The sequence below is a fragment of the Monodelphis domestica genome, chromosome 4, assembly GCF_027887165.1.
Source record: "Monodelphis domestica isolate mMonDom1 chromosome 4, mMonDom1.pri, whole genome shotgun sequence".
In the NCBI taxonomy this organism is placed as follows: domain Eukaryota; kingdom Metazoa; phylum Chordata; class Mammalia; order Didelphimorphia; family Didelphidae; genus Monodelphis; species Monodelphis domestica.
The window spans coordinates 208,383,509-208,397,142 of NC_077230.1; the positions used below are offsets into that span (position 1 = coordinate 208,383,509).

A 13,634-nucleotide genomic window follows, 5' to 3' on the forward strand; every position below is an offset into this window, starting at 1 on the left:
AGAGAGGGAAATGTATAGGATTTCTCCCACCTGGCCTGTGCCAGGGGAAGTTCAAAGACCTCTGCCATGAGGTCTTTGAAGATTAGAGGCTTTTTCTACAAGGATGGTTTTTGGAAGGTAAAGGAGGAAAGAATCAGCCTTAACTCCGAGAGAGCTCAGAGAAGACTCCTCACCTGAACTAGGCTACTAGACTTCTTCCAGTATGGTATCAAGGAAAACTCACCGCTGACCTGGACGATAGCTGCCGCTATGCCAAGATGCTGAAAGGCTCAGCACGCTGCCACCAGCCACTTCTCTGCTGCCCAAAGAGGCTGGAGAGAGGAAGTGACGTGAAATATATAGACATTTTTTACATCACTTTCCTGCATCTCACATGTACCAATGATAGCTTACGCTTGACTTAGGACAGTCCAGGGGTCTGTCAGTTGTTTCTGATTTGTCATTTGCTAGTACATGTCTGTCATAGGCCATCCTCCTAAATACTTAATCCTTAAGAATAGGTGTAGACATTCCTGTTTTTGTTAGACTAAGTAGGGTGGAGTAACCTAAAGTTCACAATGTTGGTATAAAGGGTAGTTTGTAGAAGAGAAGAGAATAGAGGCAGTGAGAAGTTAAGGAAGACATAGTAAGGAAGTAGTTTGGACAGTTGGTAAGGACTATACTATGGCAGTGGGAGTGAGAATCAAGATGCCAAAGTGATCCAAGATCAAATGGGAAAAAAAAAAGTGATCCAAGAGATTGGCAGGATTTTGTCCTTGATGAGAGATTTAGAGAGAACAGTCAAGATTTAGTGTCACTGACAGAAATAGTGAATTCAAGAAGAAGCGCAGGTTTTTGCAGAAAGATTAATCAGTTTTGGATACATTGAGTTTAAGGCGATGGCAGGATATCCAGGTAAGAGTTGGCCCCACAAGTCAGTTGGATTTGGAGTCTGAGAGAGCTTAGGAGCAGAGAAGGTTATTTAGGAGTGCTCTGCCAAAAAATGAGAGTTAAGATAGAAAGATTAAATCAGGTTGCTAAGGAAGAAAGACTTGAAGCGGATCAAGGGCAAAAGACCAAGAGATCAGAGAAGTAGGGAGAAAAATGGCGGAAGGGTATCTGAAGCCCAGAGGGACAGCTGTCATCAATGTCAGCTGAGGTGAAAGAGTCCTGAAAAAAAAAAGCCCATTTAATTTAGTAATTAGGTGGTTGTTGGCAACTTTTGAGCAGTTTTACAGGAAAGGTAAGAAAAGATAATTGTAAAGGGTTTAAAGAGAGAGTGAGTGATAAGGTTAGGGTTGGAGAGATCTGATTGTACTTAAAAACAAATGGAAAGGAGCCAGTGGAGAGGGAGGAATTGAAGATGATTGAGAGAGAGAGAGAGAAAGATTGTTGATTCAGAGCCCTAGAGGAATCAAAAGGTTTAGGTAGAAAGATTAGTCATAGTAAGAAGTATTACCTCTTTCTCTGAGAGAAGGAAAAGAAGAGGGTGGCTGATGAAGGTGACTCCTGTTATTTAGCCAAAGAGGCTAAATTGATTTATGAGGTTAAATTATCTCATGGAAGCGTGCAAGGGTGGGATTGCTCTCAAGAGCTTCAGGAAAGAATAGGTTTGGAAGACTTTATGGCCAATAAGATTAGAAAGCAATAAGTATAGAATAGGAGCATTACCAAGCAACAATGAGGATTCAGTTGAAATTATGGAAGAGACCTTAGAGTTCATTTATTTAGTCCAAACCCTTCTTTTTGTGCATGAAAAGAAGATTCAGAAAGATGGATTAATGATATAAGTGAATTAAGCAGAGCTGGGCTAGAACCTGGATCTGTCATCATTCATGGTTGTGTTCTTTGTATAATGCCATATTGTCTGCTGATTTGTTGTTAAAAGCTTGATTATTTCTCTAACAAATGATGGATGTTGAAAACAAAGGCTTAAGGGAATATTTGGAGTCACATCAATAAGGGAATATTTAAGTCAATATTTGGAATTAAATATGAATATATCACATATCAAAATATATCACAGTGATCATATCTCCTTGTGGCTTTCTTGCTCTCTATCTCTCTGTCTCTTTTGTTTTCTTGATTTAAGGAATCCGTAGAGAGGAATTTCCTATATCAGTGCAAACTGGCACCTTTTCTGAAATGTATATAGCCTTAGAGAATGTTGCTTGGGGCATCAAGAGATGAAATGATATACAGATATTTATGTCTTGAACTAAGGTCTTTTTTTGTTGAGACCAAGTTCTCTTTGTATTATGCCAGACTGCCTCCCATCATCTTATGCATTGCTACTGGAAATTCATATGAGCATTGTATTCATATGACATTGCTTCCTTACTTGCTTTAATATTCTTACTTGCTTTACAGTGTATAGACAAAATTTTAGGGAAATTATTGATATAGACACAGGGTAAAGAAAGTTTTATTTGTTTATTTTTAATTTATTTGATGTTCTCACTTTTATCTTGGAATATTTTAACACATTTAGTTCTGCAGTGTAATTGGGTCAAATCCTAGGTGCCATCTGAGGATATACTTATTGGATACTCTAACCAAAAAAACCTTCTTAGAGAGATTTCTCACCAGAAAGTGCACTAAAGCAGTGTTGTAAGAGAGTCTCTATGTTTTTAAATTGTAATTAATTGAATTCTTATGGTAAAAACTGGAAACTGGTGTTATAAGAAAGGAAGGTCAACAAACCAAAGAAAGACTAAGACAGAATTGTCCCATTTGATGGGTTTGAAGAAGACAGGGAGTCTCACGTGGTCAAAAATGCATGTCAGCCAACAGGGAAACAGTTCCAACCTTACTCGTCATTGACATTTCCTTTGGTGCAGCCATTACCATTCAAATTGCTTTCTGATTCTACTTAAGATCCATTTTATTATTTCATTATTGATATGGCTTTAATGCTCAGTCTTGACACTGAAAATTTGTGAATCACATAAACTGTCGTGTTGCAGTCCATTTTCTTGCCCCAATGTAATAAAAGTAATTCAAAGTTTATATCCTTCAAAGTCTTATAGGTAAAGAATTTGGGAATGTATTTGGATGGAAGTATCGAGTAACTTTTTTTTACACAACTCATAACTGATATTTTGACACACTGTTTCCCCAAAGTATCTATTTTTGTTTCCTTTTATGAACTATATAATTGTCTTGGAAAATTGGAGCTATTAAACCAGCTCATTAACCTAGGAATTGATGTTGATGTGGCTTTTAATAGTAGCATTTTCTTCTCTACTTAGAAGGGATTAAGACTATAAGAGCCCTAGATAGACAGAAGGACAGAGACAGACAGATCAACAAACAGAGAAATATATAGACAGACAGATAGATATCGAGTCCATGTTTAGATTTCATGGTGTCTCCAAACTGGTATTGGCTAGTTTCACTAGCCTCTAATTGAAGTTGAACATTTCTTTCAATTATGAATTTAAACAAATTATTCTGATGAGGTGTCCAAAGACTTTGCCAGACTGCCAAAGGGGGAGTCCATGACACAAAAAAGTTAAGAATTCTTGGTTTCGAAGTTTGTTGATAAACATGTTTTTTCTTATTGAGAGTAAATTTGAAATGTTCATTTCTGAATATACTTGGTAGCTGACATTGATAAGTTACAGAATTTATTCATCTTCAGTATTTTTGCAAATAACATGAATTGAAAATTGCATGAATAAAGTGGCAAAATAGAATGTCAGTGTAGAATGGAAATAACAAATGTAGAGAGGGAGAAGTATTTTAAATGATTAAGGCATGCTTGGTAGTAATATTTCTTGGCAAATGGATGATATATTTTCCTGATTCTTGAGGGTGAAATAAAAGTACCTATTGAGCTATGGTAGTTTTGAGTTTGAAAGTATTGGATCTACTTTTCTCTATAAATGTACTCATGGCTTAGTTTAACCTTTCCCCTGTGTAACTCGGCATGTTTTTTCATTGCTACTGGTTAGCTGTTGTTTTTACATGTATTTACATGTTGAGCCTAGTATAAAAACATAATGATTATAACCTAATTTAGTTGTATTCAAATCCATTGTGCAGGGCATGGTAGTTATTAAAATTCACCAAAAAGCTTTAAACTTATGTCTCTAATCAAGGCCAAGAGTTAGGGGAAGTTGACATAAAAATACATAGCCAGCAGACTGGGGGTGGGGAGTACCCCAGTACATACTCTTCCTTTCCTTTCCTTAAAATGTATTATATAGACTTTTGAGTAAAGTCTCAAATCAGATGAGCCATTTTTCTGACTTCAGCTGTTGATCCAACCCTATGCTTTAGTAAGGCATGACTGCTTTGTCCTGTCTGGGAGAATAACTAACCCAGGCACCACCTCTGGTATATTTGGTTGACACTGAAAACCTAGACTAAAGTACTGGAAATGATACCAGTTTCAGGAATTATATTCTTGTCCATTTTCATTGGAGACTCAGAGCCTGAGGGCAAGTCACTTTATCCCCATTGTCTACCCCTTATGGCTCTTTTGCCTTGGAACAAATACACTGTATTAATTCTAAGACAGAAGGTAAAGATTTTAAAAAACAACAACATACATATAGAAATTTGACAAGTTCCATTCAACAGGGTTGGTTTATTATCTAGGGAAGCTCACCTCCTAGCTAACTGGGGCCCTTCCATTTATGAGCACAAAGTGAAAATAAATTATAAAATGTCGCTAAGTTTAGCAAGTTACCTTTTGAAATTCAAATATCTATTGTACCCCTTTGTTTGTCTAGAATGTAAGTAGGCAGTCTGGGAAGAAAATATATGTGAAACAAATCCAGAAAATAAGTTAAAGGAGAAGAAAAATTGAGAGAAAAGCATGCGGGACTCCCGTTGGGTTTTTTCTTTTTTTGCTTGCTTGTTTTCTTGTTTTCTTTTTAAAAGTAGTAGGTAGAAACAAATGACATCTGGTCTTTTCACTCGACAGACACCTAGTTCCATGGAAAGCCTTGCTATGAGCTCCAGGGGTTGTTTCATAGACTAGAGAAAGATATACCTCAGTGAATGAGAATATGACTACTAATTCCAGGATTGGAAAAAATAGCTGTTTTGTTCATGTTCAGATTTTAAGTTTTCTCCTTTCCCATAAATTCCTCGAGTAGAATGAGAGAGGCAGGAGGTGCTAACGAACATCCTTCCTTCCATGTAAGCTGGTAATGGAAAGCAATCAGATAACTCAATAGAAAGAAGTAATATTAGTTCATAGAGACCAGAGTGCCAGAGATTCAAAGACAAAGAAGTTTTAAAAGAACTTCAGTGGGTGCAGGGAGTGGGGGGGCACCCCCTGGGGAAATTGGGGCCAGAAGAAGAAAGACTCAAGAGGAAACATCTGCAAACAGTTCCAGTTGTGTGTGGGGGGAGGGAAGAGGGTGCAATACATCCACCTACGCTGTTACTAAGCTGGTTGAAAAAGAAAGCCAGTATAATTTGATGTGGATTTTTCCCCCCCTCTGGATCAGAAAAACAGAAGCACTACAATCTGCCATTCATATAGAAAGTGTGAGTAGAAAAAAGGATAGAGCACATGTGGGACTGAGAACATCTGCTCTAAGAAGCCATTTTCGAGGCAACTGAGCAGCAGCCTAGAAGTAACGTGGGTTTTCTGCTAGTGTTTTGGGAAAAGACAGGAGGAGAAATGGAGTTGGAAACTGGTGGGAGAAGAGTAATTAGGTCATGAACAGGCATCCCATCTTATGGCTTTTATTTTCCCAGGGCTCAGGCCTACAGTTTTGCTAGCAAGGGAGAAGAGTGATTAATTGCAGGAGCCAGAAATATGGCACCAAAACAAATTGCCTGCAGCTTGATATAGATGATGATTGGGGCCGAGTGGAAAGGGTTGTGGAGAGAGAAGCATGAAACAACAACTGATAAATAAATGTTCAACATTGGAGATGCAAACTGGAAAAAGAGTCTAGATTCTTGTGGCATCTCCATCTTCCCATTTTATAGCCACATAGTTTGGGATATTTTAAACGTTTTACATTTCAAAGTGACAGCTGCCCAACCCACATAGTTCTGCTACCAATGAAGTCTTGAATAATATAGAAAGCTAGAAAAAACACATGATAGAAATATGTCTCCTGGTGGTCTTGGCAAACATTCCCATTACTATATGTATATCATTTTCTGTGTAGGTTTTTTTCCTCTCTTTTTTTTGAGGCACTAGTGTGAGGCAATATACTATTCGTAAACTGTTTCCTGAAACATTTCACATGTGGATGCTGTAGTAGCATCCCCATTCCCCTTTGAAGTGGTCCTGTCTTCTAAGAAGATTAAATAAAGAATATTTATTAATTTCAGATACTTCCTCGTTTGCTATGTAGTAGATACTGTCATAGGTATTAGAAATACAAAGATAAAAACAGAACAGCCTTTGCCTTCAAGGAGCTTACATTTCTATCAGGGAAAACAAAATATATGCATATGTAAACAAATAAAAATATATACAAAGTACATCTGACATTTACCTTCAGTAGTTATGCGATGTGTATGGTATGGCATATAGAACATTAGACCTAGAATCAGAAAAACCTGATTTCAAATCTCACTTGAAGGCTTGAATTAGAATAATGATCTATGTGAGTAGAGAGAAGACATAAGAAATGTTGTCAAGGTAGAAGCTGTAATACTTGATGTGATCAGATATAGGAGTAAGAGAAAATAAGAAGTGTGAGGAATTAAAATTAAGGGTTTATATAATATATGAGAATTTTGAGATAATACTGTGGTTGCCAATTAGAAAAAATATTATAGCTCAAGTCAAATTGACTTTTAGTAGCTTTATTTACAAAAAAGTGGAAAGAGTGAAAGTAGAGAAATGTAAAAGAGGGTAGAATAAGAAGTCTAGCCTATCACCCTAAATGTTGCTCTGACCCCAGGAAGGACTTGTTAACCCCTCAGTTAGAGGACTCAGTGGTGAATTAAACAAGGGTTCAATCCATGCAGCCTCCTCCAAGAAGGGGAGGCCTCTCCCGAGCTAATCTCTCCAGAAGCCAGGAAAGGAGGGTCAGCTTCTCACTCACCCAAGCCCAAGTTCCAAAGAAGAAGATCCAGGAGCAGTTTTACCAGAAGCAGTCCAAGAGTCAGAGTCCCAGGTTGAAGTCCCAAGTTGTAGCTCCAAGCTGCAGTCCCAGTCCAAGATCCTCCAAGCCCAAGATTCAGGCCGAAGATCTCTTGGACAGGAAGTTTAGGACTTTTATAGTCCTTTTTCCATGTCCCTTCCTCCATTTTATGAGAGCCAATTGCAGTCTTTAAATTTGCTTAGCATTGTCCAGGGAGTGGTAAGTCACTTCTGGAGTTGACACGCACTTTTAACAAGTGGTTTGCGGACCTCCCCCACTTATTGTTAAGTAAGGGTGTTTTCAGTTTTTGTTGATTAATTAAAAATAGGTGAGGGGTGAGTTAATCCTATTTTCACAGGAGTCAAGAGTAACTCCATTATTATAAACCAGAATTATTGGAAATATGATACAATTTTTAAAAGAAATAGGGAACTTAAGAAGAGTTTGGGGAACAGATTTTGAGTTCTATTTTAGAAATGCTGAATTTGAAGATACCTATTGGACAGCCAGGTGGAAATGTCCATGGGAGGTTGGAAATGTGAGAGCCAAGGTCATAAAAGACCGTAAGGCTGGGAGAAGCTAGGGAGCACAGTGGATAGATCAGTAGGTTTGGAGTCCAGATGACCTGGGTTTAGATCCGGCCTTAGATACTTCCTAGCTTTGTAACCCTTGGTGAGTCATTTAGGCCCAATTGCCTTGCCAGTTTTCTATCTTAGAATTGATACTAAGGCAGAAGATAAGGGTTTATTTATTTTTTAAATTTTATTTTTATTGCCATGAAAAACAGACTTCCATATTGGTCGTTGTAAGATCACACTCATACATAACCTAATCCCCCAAATAAAACCATAAATACATGGATGTGAAAGATGACTCCCATAGGTCTTTCTGTAGAGGTGGATAGCATCCTGTCATAAGTCTTTCAGGATTGTGAAGATAAGGGTTTTAAAAAAACAACACAGTAAGTCTGGATAGAGATATTGGAATCTTTTATATAGCATTGATAATGGAATCTATGGGAACTGAAGAGAGCATCAAGTGAAAGGGTATAGAGATAGCAGAGAAGAGACCCCCAAGCACTGGGGTACACCCATAGTTAGGAGGTGTGATATGGAGGGTGATCTAGTTAAAGGGACTGAGGTAGGAGGGGAACTAGGAGTGGGTATCCATGAAGAGAAGGGAGTCACCAATATCAGATGCTTCAGAGAGGTCAAGAAAGATGAGAACTAAGCAAAAGACACTGGATTTGTTACTAAAAAGGAATCGTGGGTAATTTGGGAACAAGTAGTTTCGGTTAAGCAATAAGGACTGGAAGCCAGATTGTAAAGGATGAAGAAGAAATGGAGACGGAAAGTGGAGACAACATTTTCTAAGAGTTTGGCTATGAAAGGGAGGACAAATGTAAAGCAAAAGTTTGATAATGGGGTCAAAGGGAAGTTTTTAAGACCAGGGAAGTCTGGGCATGTTTATAGGGAACAGGAGAGAAACCAGTAGAAAGGGAGAGAGTGAAGACAGGAGGAAATTGTGAAGGGGGAAACTACCAGAGGGAAAGGAAGATGTGACAAAAGGGCAAAAGTAGAAAAGAGAACTGCCTCTTTATGAAAAGAATAAAGGGAGAGAGAATAAGAGATGACATCAAGAGGCTTTGAGATGTAGAATAGGGGAGAAGGAGCTCATGGCAAATGGCCTCATTTTTCTCAGTAAACTGTGAAGTGAAATTTTCTGATAAGTTGGAATAGGGATTAGATGGCGTGGGAAGCTTGAGGGAAGAAGAGGTTTAGAACAACAATTAAAAAATAGAGGAGCAAAAGAATTGCCATAGTGGAGGAGGGAGGCCATTGGGATTAGATAATATATATGCAGTGGAACCCATCTGGCATGGTTCACTAGCATGACTAGGAGAAAAAGAAGAGGCAGATGGTCGAGGTCATCCAGAATTTGGGTTTGGTGTGGCAGGAGCAACCCTTGGACGAGGGGACAAAAGATTCAAGAGTAGAAAACAGTTTACAGTTCTAACAGTTTAGCTTTTGGGTCAATATATAAAAGGAAAGAAAGTGAGATTCTTTCAGGGGTAATCACCTGGATTCTCCCAAGGTGTGGAGCCATTGGAAATTATGGTGCTGATGAAGAGCAGGTCTGGAGGAGGTTAGCATCGGGAGAAATGGAATGGTGGGATGTTAGAAATAAATTTCAGAATTATTGATTAGGAAAATGTAAAATTCATCAATGATGAGAGAAGGGAATGACCATGCCTACATAGGACTGAGAGAGATTGAAAGTATGAGCTATGGGAGTTGAGTAGATTGAGGAACTGAGAGGTCAGGATATTTGATGTAGCATCAAGTTTGGTTGTTGACGTCCTTCAGTAAAGAAAGGCAAGGGTTGGGGGGGAGAAAAAGAGGGCATTAAACTCCTCGAGGAGATGTAATAATATAGGGATTGGTAGAAAACTGTCACTGGGAACTGCTGAATAGGGGAATCAATATCTATCATTTATATATCATATTATGTTATATTATGTGATTAATCTACATTATATATAATGTATACATAATATGTAATAATTATATAATATGTTAATGTATTACAAATATCATGATAGATAGATAGATAGATAGATAGATAGATAGATAGATAGATAGATAGATAGATGGATGGATGGATGGCTAGATGGAGTGAATGTCAAAGGAGGAAAGGCTGTTGAGTGATGGAAGGAGAGGAAGGTTTGGAAGTGAAAATGGTGATCAAGGAAATCTGCCATTGTTCCCTATACCAGTGTGTTAGCAGGCTTGAGGAAAAATCTTTCTAGTACTTGAAAGAAAGGCTAAGCATGACGACAAAAGCTGTCCACTCCCATAGAAGGAACTGACAAGGTCCAACTATAGATCAAACTTTTCCTTTATTCTTCACTTTATTTCCTATTTGAATTTTTCTCTAGTGTTGAACTATATGTCTTCTTTCACAATATGATGAACATGGAAATCTGTATTGTATGATAATACATGGAATATCATTTTATATGCTGTCTTGGGGAGGGTGGAAGGGAGGGAGGGAAGGAGACAATATGGATCAAAAATGTCAGAAAACATTTTTTAAAAATTTTATCAATATGTTAAAAAAATAAAAGAAAGAATGGCTAAGGATACAGTGTCTTCTGAGGGGTGCCAGGTCACCAGGAAGGTCAGAAGATGGAAAAAGGTAGAAGATAAGGAAAATTTGTTAAAGGCAGGGTTCTAGAGGGCAGTAATGATAATGATAATATCACATTTCATCTGAATAGCATTTTTTACTTTTCCAAACACTTTTAATAATAAGTTTTATTCATTCCTCATGATATTCCTGTGAGGTGGGGAGGGTGGGTTTATCTCAAAGGGCACTGAAGTTAGGGATGCAAGGATGCTAGGAAAGCCTCCTGCAGAAGGTGGAATTTGAACTGAACTGTGAAAAAAAAAATCAGGGAATCCAGGAATGTAGAGGTGAGGGATTGATTTCCATCACGGAAAACAGTTGGTGAAAAGGCACAGAGATAGCATGGTGTCTGAGGAACAGCAAGAAGGCTGGTATCCCTGGCTTTTATGGTTCTGCAAACCCAAATAGAGGGATTAGATCTTCTACACATTTAGTGTATCATCATGGGGTTGGACTTGAATCTTTGTGACTAAATCTGGTGTTCTTTTCATTTACAGTCTTGTCATTGACACATCTAATTCTTAGTCCTTCTGGGATGTCCATCTTTTGAGTGCCAATATTTTGGAGAAATTTTGTGTATTGCTTCCTTTTTCCTAGAATTCTTAGTGATCACTGGGTCACTCAGGAACTTCTTTTTCATCTAGAAGGAACCATAGAGGTCATCTAGTCCAACCCCTTTGCTTTGTAGAAAATGAACCTCAAGATTGAATTTAACTGAGTTAGCCAAGGTTAGTAAGGGATAGAGGTGGGATTTGGACCCAATGCTTCTCACTCCTCCCAATTTAGCCTCCATTCTACTATACCACAATGCCTCTCTGCTATTTATTTACTATGATTATCTCAAGTAACTTCTTCCTTTGGGATTTTTTAAAGCTCCAACAATCCTGCCCATGCTGGAAACAGTTGTTTTTCATTTTTAACACCATCTAGAACACCCCTATTTATGTGATATATTGTAAAATGACCCAAGTATCTTAGACAAATACAAGTAAAGTTATTTTTAACTGATTCTTGGTCATGTTTTTAGTCATTTATTTTTGATCCTGTACCCAATACGGGCAGCCCTTTCAGTTGTGCCTGACTTTTTGTGACCCTATTTGGAGTTTTTTTTTGGCAAAGATCCTGGAGTGGTTTGCTATTTACTTCTCCAGCTCATTTTCCAGACGGGGAAATTGAGGCAAATAGGGTTAAGTGATTTGCGTAGAATCACATAGTGTCTGAGCCTAGATTTGAACCCAGGAAGGTAAGTCTTCCTGTCTCTAAGCTGGTCCTCTATCTTCACCAAATTGTTCGGATATATGCATACTTTACCAAATTCTGGTCTCTGAAAGTTCTAACAGGGATAAGACAGGACCTGTGATTTTTATTTGTAAAGGAAACTCCCTCTGCCATTGCAGATTGGTACTTTCTTTGAAATTCATAGGTTTATAACACTGTTTACATCTCTGAGAGGGCAAGTGACTTCCCCAGCATCACGTAGCTAGTATATCTCAGATCTAGGACTTGAACCCAGGACTTCTGGTTCCATGGTCAGCTCTTTATCTTTAATTATTTGGTAATAACAATTATATCTCTTCATTCAATAGAAATTTCAAGAAACCCTCACCCTTGATATAGCCTTATATGAGGTACAGAAATGTATAGTTTCTTTCTTTTCTTGTTCTCAGTTAGTGACAGTCGAAATGATGGGGATGATCCTCTTCACATTGCTCTAACCTCAGACATTATAGCCAGATTCCTCTGTGACACCAAGAAAGTGAAGGCAAATGAGTTCATTAATGCTTTAGAATTATCCTGGATCATGGTGTTTCACTTAACAGGGTCTCTCCAAGGAGTCACCGTGTTAACAGCAGCTAATGTCTGTCCATTAGATAGATAATGCCTGTGATGAAACCTGGACACTAAATGAGCTTAAAATACTTTACTGATACTTCAACTCTGTCATTATCTTATTCTGTTTTGTTTCTTTCAAGCTTACTCTGCAACTTTAAAGCCTTAAGAAATCCGCTTAAGTTCTCCGTGTCCTATACATAGTGCAATCCGTGAACAAAGATTAAAAAAGCAAAATCAAAAACTAAAAGTTAATGTATGAATTTCTGTGACCAGCCTGTAGATATTTTCAGGGAAAAGAGAAAGCCTGCTACTATCTTACTTTTCTTTGTTTTTTGGTTAATAGGATGGTTTCCCAGATTTCCAAGATACTGTGCAGACTCTTTTCCAGCAGGATGCTGTAAAAGTCCAGTTAGCACTGGCCAAAGCTAAAGGTGAAGAGTTTGCAGCACTTAATTCACAGGTAATGGAAACCACCAGTTTGGTAGCTGTAGAATTTTTTTATTCCCCCAAAATGGTGATGAGTAAAAAATAAACAACTGTGTCAGTTCGTTTTGGTTGTAAAGTTTTGATGACTGAAATAAATTCTGGTTGCCTCCAAAGTGTATCCTACTCACAGCTGTATAAACAAGATAGCAATCTCATCCTTTTTAGTTTGGTTAAATTTATGAACTGAATCTAATCTCATCCTATTTAAACATTCTTGTTCATTTTGAAGATTCAAGACTGAAGACCCCAAAGGGTCAAGCTACTGTTAGTTGCATAAAGACAGAACTTTCACTTCCTTGCAATGACTGCATGCATTAAACTTTTTAAAAGCCCCAACAATAGTAGTATTGTTTAAAATATTGTAAATCATACAGGAAATACTATAACCATACTTTAAAATTTTAAACTGATGATCATTGATGAGCAAGTACTATGACATACATACATATATGTTCTGTGTGGCACAGTAAATGGAGTTTTGGACTTGGAGTTAAGAAGACCTGGGTTCAAATCCCAACTCTGAATCTTACTACTTAAAGTAAGATTCAACTAGGTCACAACTTGCCTTGATCTAGGCAAGTTATTTAACTGCTTCTACCTCAGACCATTTCTTAGGATTATAAAATTATGGATTTGGAACTGGAAGAGATCTTAGAGGTAATCTAGTGTAACCTTTTCATTTTACAGGGGACCAGAGAATTTGCCAAAAGTCAGTGCTAAGTGCCAGAGGTAGAATTTGAACCCAGAACATCTGACTTGAAATTCAAGCTCTTTCCACTGAAATACACTGCCCCATTGCCATAGATTGCAATTTGTGTTGGTGAATGGAGTTTCCACAAATAGAAGTCCACCAAGGCAAAATCACAGATTCTTTTTGCATTTTTATTATTTTGATATTTGTTTAATACTTTTTGTTCTGATATCACATTTATTTACAAATATAATTTTCTCCCCTTTCCCTGCCCAGAACCTTTCTTTGCAAAAAATATATAAAAAAGAAAAAGTTCATTAAAACCTAGACACTGACCACATCTGACAACACAGGCAGCATTCCACATGCATAGTACTCTGCCTCTCCAG

At 37.7% G+C, this 13,634-nt stretch overlaps 1 protein-coding gene across 4 annotated transcripts in view; it reads left to right on the forward strand.

Annotated features, from left to right (window-relative positions):
• NAB1 (NGFI-A binding protein 1) overlaps positions 1-13,634 on the forward strand; it is a 70,186-nt gene that overhangs the window by 41,980 nt on the left and 14,572 nt on the right. For 3 of the 4 annotated variants that reach the window (XM_056794128.1, XM_007494530.3, XM_007494529.3), the window contains exon 5: positions 12,412-12,528. The exons of the other annotated variant lie outside the window; for it this stretch is intronic. In XM_056794128.1, coding sequence (XP_056650106.1) covers positions 12,412-12,528 — 117 coding nt within the window. The remainder of the gene's footprint in view (positions 1-12,411; positions 12,529-13,634) is intronic. 4 annotated transcript variants of the gene reach the window in all.